Source organism: Nematolebias whitei, chromosome 19, assembly GCF_014905685.2.
Source record: "Nematolebias whitei isolate Nwh7 chromosome 19, NemWhi1, whole genome shotgun sequence".
Taxonomy (NCBI): Eukaryota; Metazoa; Chordata; class Actinopteri; order Cyprinodontiformes; family Rivulidae; genus Nematolebias; species Nematolebias whitei.
Genome location: NC_056516.1, coordinates 8824871 through 8831739, shown reverse-complemented (window position 1 = coordinate 8831739; position 6869 = coordinate 8824871). Strand labels below are relative to the sequence as shown.

General features: G+C 43.3%; 1 protein-coding gene across 1 annotated transcript in view; it reads right to left on the bottom strand.

The window, feature by feature from the left end:
* Positions 1 to 225: 225 nt before the first annotated feature.
* The window catches only part of si:ch211-57n23.4 (immunoglobulin superfamily DCC subclass member 3), a 15879-nt gene continuing 9235 nt past the window's right edge, over positions 226 to 6869 (bottom strand). The window contains exons 6-11 of the mRNA XM_037692782.1: positions 4014 to 4179; positions 2447 to 2694; positions 2190 to 2354; positions 1872 to 2060; positions 533 to 646; positions 226 to 356 (exon numbers count right to left, since the gene is read on the bottom strand). Coding sequence (XP_037548710.1) covers positions 226 to 356; positions 533 to 646; positions 1872 to 2060; positions 2190 to 2354; positions 2447 to 2694; positions 4014 to 4179 — 1013 coding nt within the window. The remainder of the gene's footprint in view (positions 357 to 532; positions 647 to 1871; positions 2061 to 2189; positions 2355 to 2446; positions 2695 to 4013; positions 4180 to 6869) is intronic.

Below are 6869 nucleotides of genomic sequence, written 5' to 3'. Positions count from 1 at the left end.
CTCAATTGTTGGAAGCGACATTTCTTACACATAGATGCAGCCACACACCAAAATGAAAGTCACCTATTTTAAGTTATCACAACACGCATGGACAAAGAATATTTTTGCTTTTTGATCTGCGACGGGGGGACAAAAAACATTTAAAGCTCCAAATCAATCTGCGATGTCCGTAATGATGGAAAGGAAACTTCCGACTCCAGGAACAGATGCACCACAGACAGGCTCTTACCTGTGACGGTACCCAAACATGAGAAAGAGAACACAGAAGATGATGCAGGCGGTGCCAATATGAATCCCAATGACGACGCTGCCCAGAGACGCCTCTCCATCCCTGCACTGACACGGGCCGCTCCCTCCTGAAACAACCAACAAGCTCATTTAATTTATGACGAGCACTGTGGGAAAGTGCAGAGGAAGACAAATGGTTCCTAAATCAGTTTGACTCTGATTGTTCAGCATTAAGTTCAACTCGTCCCAGTGAAGGTCACGGTACCACAGTGCTCAGTGAAATCTGTTCAAGGTCAGTACTCACCTGTCATCTGTTCACTCAAGCTTTGCTCTGCGAGCGACACCAGCCTCTTGGAGCAGTCACTTTCTCCATTTCCATTGTAGGCCACCAGTTTAATTTCATACACCGCCCCGGGTTCTGAAACAAAGAGACCAGCTCACTCAGAGGTCAGGAAAGATCAGCTCTGCTATGTTCACTGAACGTTTTCCTGTTTGCAGATACTGATTAAAGCCAGGGATCAGATGTAGAAAGACACTGTGATCCCTTCATGCACCGTTCATTCAGATCTGTCTGATTCGTCATGAGAAATAATCTTTTTGATGCATCAGTAACTCTGCAACTAAACATGTTGGAGAAATAACTATTTAAACAAACAGCTGCAAGGCAAGAACAGATGTCAGCACCTAGAGTGAAATCTTATAGGAGGTGTGCTGTCCTTTTATTTAAAGTTGAAGTTCTTCACATTGACATACCGCAGTCGGCCACTAGGGGTCCTCATTTTCATTTGGCTTCAACTTCCCCGTTCCGGTGTCCAGTTCTTCTTCTATACAGTTTATGGTCTTGATCAGATTTAAATGATTGTGAATGACTCAAAGATTTAAAATAAACATGAACAAAACATACGTCAGGGTGTCCGAGCATCCTTCAAAAGACTTTAATTCATGTATCTAACATTAAGGCCTTACTTTTTTTTTTTTATTAAATAAAAAATGTGTAAATTGGTTTGAAATATGTTACTTTATGGCTTTATAATTTGTCAGGGTAGGAGGGATTAATGTTCTTCATCGCCACAACTAATGTCCGTCATCTGTAAAGATGATGAGGAGAAATAAACGTGATTGAAGCCCTCTAATGTGACGATGATGCGAGGATCAAACTGATGCTGATTTCAACAAATAAAGAGAAGCAGAGCCACAGTTGGACCCAATCAGAGCAGCTGCTGTCTGATGCACCATTGACAATAAAGAACCTTGAACTTGAAGAATCCACAAAAGGTTTTAACTCAACTGTGGAGAGACAAATATTTGTGTCAACCTTTAGAGTTTATTTTAACAGCTGGAACAGAAACTGTCAGGGACTCGAAAGATGGTTTTCTGTACAATAAAGATAAATACGCTGCAGGTCGTGAAGAACCAACATTGCCATCTTAAAATTGTTTCCATAGAATGAATTAATTATTAAAAAGACTGCTAAGAACAGATTTTTCTTATTTCTGTCTCAAGAGACAAAAATCAAATTACCAGTAATACATGAGTATTACCCGAAAAGGAAGAAGCCGGTAAAGATGATGGATGGACATTAAAAAGTTTGAGAAACCAAAGTTGTAGCAACAAAAAGCACACAGATGGACACGCTGACATACCCAGGTCAGAAATGGTGTGGGCATTGATATGAGGAGGGAACTGGACCGGTTCCTGGTAGCTCGAATGCGGGACTTTCCGGTAGGACAGCCTGAAGCCCTCAACACTGCCCGCCTTGCTCGGGAGCTCCCAGAGGACCTGCACCGCGCTGGAGTTCAAAACCTTGGTGAAGTATGTGGGAGGGGTCGGGACTGGAGGAAGAGCAAATCAACGACAGAGAGGACAGATTCAAGATGAATTACAGATATTTTGCTAACAGACAGACAAACAACAACACATAGCAGCACAGCTAAGATTGTGGGCTGGTTTCCTGTGTTTACCTCCACCATGTGTCGTTGTGACCACCATGTTGGACTGCTGACTGGCCCCCATGGAGGAGTAGGCCTTCAGGTACAGAGAGTAGGTGGTGGCTGCCTCCAGGTTGGTCACATCATGCTGAAAAGTGTCCTTACTGATGGCCTCCTGCAGCTCCAAGCTGTCAGGTTCTAAATAAAACACACAAGCACAACTCAGTTATAATCGTATATAAATACAAGTTGTGTCTGTGACTCTGTGGCTCGTGAGCGGTTGAGCTCACCGCCTATCTTGCGGATGTGCAGGACGTATCCGATGATGTCTGTGGAGCCGCTGGAGGGACTGCTCCATGTGATCTGCAGGGTGCTGGTGGACACAGGACTAGCCACGAGGCCCTGAGGAGCAGGGGGCAGGTCTTTAGCCTGGGTCACAGCCAGCCGAGCACTGGCCTGGTTGGTGCCAGCGCTGTTCTCTGCGATGCACTGGTAGATAGCCTCGTCCTCTGAGCTGATCCGGGTCAGAGCCAGAGTGCTGCAGGAACAAAAACAACAATGCATCAGTTAACTGGCACATCCAGGATCAGAGAGGACCTCCGACTGAAGCAGCCTGCTCTCTCTCTCCTATACGTCTGAAACTGTTACACTTTCATTCAACCTTTATTTATACAGGTTAGTCCCATTGAGCCTCGGGGACTCATTTACGAGACCTGAGACACTGACTCTGACTTCAACATCATCTTCATCCTGTCAATCACAGAAAACACATGAACTAAATATTCAAAGTAAACTAGATATAAAAACGTCCCCTAAATAAACAGACCATGTTTACTGTCATAGTTCATGGGTGAGATGTATAAACTGAACTGTTTTTGCACTGCTGCCCCCCAGTGGTGCATGTTTTTTACTGCAGGGCTATAAAACCTACTGTAGAACCCTTGGGTCACAGAGGCCTGCAGATCATTTTGACCCAAGGGCAGCAGGAGTGTACACACATGCGTGTCATACTCAGTGATCACATGTTGGACTTCTGATATAAATTCATACAAACGTCTAAGAATAAATGTGTGAATGCTAATTCAGCATTAACATTTTATTTATATAGCGACAGATCACAACAGAAGTCGTCTCAGGGTGCTGTACATAAACATTCATATATAAAACATGAGTTAATAACGTTTTGTACTTTGTGCTATTTTTGCTGTTTGTGTGCAACAACAGTTTCGGCTCATGCAGGAGATGGAGGCTAAGTTTTTTTTTTTTTTACTTTTACGTTTCATAATACAGTATTTACATTTATATAACTTCTGCATACATGCACTGATTTTGTCTTCTTACACGACTTCCAGCTTCCTTTCTGTTACTTTTAGCTTTTAGATACCTTTTTGCTACTCTTAGCTAGTCTTTTGCTACTTTTAGCTTTTAACTGACTTGCTGCTATTTTTACCTTCTAGTAGGTCTATTGCTAGTTTTAGCATATTGCTGCCATTTTGCTACTTTTAGCTAGCCTTTTAAGTTTTTAGCTACACTTCTGTTATTTTCTAGTTACTTATAGCTTATTAACAATTATAACATATTGCTACTTTTAATTTTAACCTTTTGCCAATTTAGCTTTTAGCTAGTTTTTGCTACCTTTAGCTTTTAACTATCCTGTTTACTTTCTAGTTAGCCTTTTGCTCCTTTTAGCTTTAAGCTAGCATTTAGCCTATTTTAGCTTTTATTTGGTATATTTCATTTACTTTATTTTTTATTTATTTTCTGTTTTACCCCTCGTTCTCTTCGAGAGCTGATCCCACCCGAGGGTCGACAAAAAGCTATGATCATGACAAAAGGGTCACTGGTAGGGTGTCCCACCTGTTGTTGTTTGTCAGCTTGACATTCTGTCCTGGTGTCAGGACCTTGCCATTCTTGAGCCATATTAGATGAGGATCAGGGACACCTTGAGCCACGCAGGTGAACACAGCATTGCCCCCTGCGGGTTTGGAGACGGACTGCGGCCACTGGAGAAATTCTGGTGGAGCTGGAGAGTAGCAGAGAGACAATGCAGAGTTTGAAAAACAGCCCAGTGTCACATGTTAAAATGTCAGCTCAGCTTTGTGCACGTGAGAGTGCAAAACTCTTTTCAAGTTTCAGATAAATCTTTAAACATAAAACACAAATAAAAAGAAGAAAGCAGTGGTCCTACAACAAAGCCTTGTGGAATGCCTGTTTCTTAAAAGGAGTAAAATGGACAATAGAAGCCTGAAAGGACTGAACACAGACCTAATTTATTTTTAATTTGCATTTTTCCTTTGGGGTATTATTTTTTAATCTCCCAGACAAATTTAACTCTAGCACAGAGAGGGGAGAAGGGAACAGGTGAGGTACAACTTCCTGACCTTCATCGTTAGAAGAAAAAAAAAAAAATGTTGGTTTGAGGAACCCTTAATTCAACTCTGACTGAATCCTATGAGAAACAACAAGAACTCTTCAGACTGCTCATCCAAACTCAGGAGATGGATCTAGATGTTTGGAGGGTGATGTTGGAAGACGTGTCTTAAATTCCCAAAGATCAGCACGATCCCTTCATATCCACACCAGCTGACCACCCAGAGCTGGCTGCTCCCTCGACACCCCACTCAGCGTTAGAGGCACCCCCACTACAACCCCCACCACCACCACAATTCAGGTCGCCCCTCAGCATCTCCTTGATCTGTTGACCTCAACGCTCCAACCGATGCTGCTTTATACGCAGCTGGTCGATCAGCTCCATCAATCTGAAGGGGGTCCCCAAAATGGGACTTGTGAGCAGGGCTGTGGGGGATGGGGGGGGGGGAGACGGAGTGGGGGCTTCATGTGCCTCAGTCAAAACAACAACAAGACATTTAGGATTTACTCAAACTGCTGAGGTTGGCACACAAGTTGGTTTTTACCAAAAGCCTGGTGACAGAACATTTCATTAAATAGACCAGGAAACAGGAAGTGAACGCACTGAAAAGCTTTTCTTTGTTTTGGAGCGTGGAACTATAAATTATTCTATCCCATAAAAATAAAACAACTAGAGAAATGTAAGTAATTCTTCTCTGATGCTGTTCGTGCAACTGGAGTGGGTTTTGCTCATAAAATGGCGCTCCACAGAATTAGGATGTTAATTTGGGGGTTCTGCCGAGACGCTCGCCGTCCTTTGTTTCCCTTTAAGGGACGGTCCTCCCAGCTGGCCTCGCCCCACCACTGGGAGGACATCCATCTTCCAGTCCTGGACCAGACCTCCTTTGTCCTTCCTGACTCCACCGCCTCCTCCCTTTTGTCCTTTCATCGACGTCTGTCCCCCAATCCTTCTGTCAGAGTCAGGGGTCAGAGGTTACAGGTCAATCTACGCCCCCCACCTGCACCTCACACTGACCATGTTCACGTACATCCTGACCGTGACTGTGTGAAAGTCCAGACCTGCGTTAACCTCAACATCCACCCTCACTGAATTACCATTTTGATTTGTATCAATCGCCAAGTTCAGCTGGAGCACCCCCCCCCCCCCCCCCCCCAATATTTACATGCCTTAAAGTCAAGCTGCAGAGGCTGACTGCAGGCAGACTGAACACATGGCCCAAAATAAGATCTGAGCTGAAACTTGCTGAACAAATAATGACGATGCACTGAAAAACAAAGACCCAGCATTCCTCGAAGGAATGCATATCACCCGCTGCCTCTCAGGAAGAACTTCAGACTCACTGAGAAATGATGCAGCTGTAGCTGTGTGGTCTGCGCTGGGGACAACTCTCAACTACTACCACATCAAAGTTCAGTTCATTCTGTGTAAAATTGACTGAACTGTAGCTTTTTGTGTTAACTAATATTATTTAGCTGTAGATCCAAAAATTTAATTACACAGGATTTTATTAAAATATGTCCAGTGGTTCATGAGATATTTTGCTAACAGACAAACAGGGTCAACTCCAACAGTTAATGCTGAAGCAGAGGTCTGGTGGGATGAGATAAACTTGGAGCACTACGATGTGAAAAAGCTCAGAAACTCATTTTTAATTAAACAAAGGGGGGGTGGGTGTGTGTTGGGGGGGGGGGGGTCTGATGCGTCGTAACCATCAGGCTCTAAAAAATGATTGGAGCTCTTTTGGGTCACCATTGATCCACTTTGGTTAAACTCAGAAGTCAAAGAGCGTCCTCCAACTTTGGATCTTCGTAACGTTTCCACTGAAAGCCACCTCAGAAGATGGTCAGAACATCTGATCACATTAACCTGACCCCAAAGATCAGAAGATTGATCGACAAACGAATGAATATTTGAAGGATCAGCTCCTTCTCTGCAGTCAGAGTGAGACTGATCCGGACTGAGAGGAACAAAGGAACGACGGCTGCAGGACAATGACAGCTTTAACTTAAGAGTTTTTACCAGAAACGTGGGGGAACGTGTGAACGTTTATGAAGCTCTGGTGCTAATCACATGTTTCTGAAGGCTGCTATGACTTTTGATATTGGTGCAACTTTAGCTTTTTGAAATATTTAGCCTTTTCTGCTACTTTTTTCCTCATTAAAAAAAGGAATTGAGCTCATTTTACATCTTTCAAATGTTTAGATGTGTTTACAACCTTTTACTGCTCCTTTCACATTTTGTTCTGCTTCAGCTTCCTTGTGCAAATTTTTTTTTTTTTTTTTTTTTTTTTTTTTGTGATGGCCTCCCTTCTCCCCTTACAGCCATCCTCTCCACACCATTAT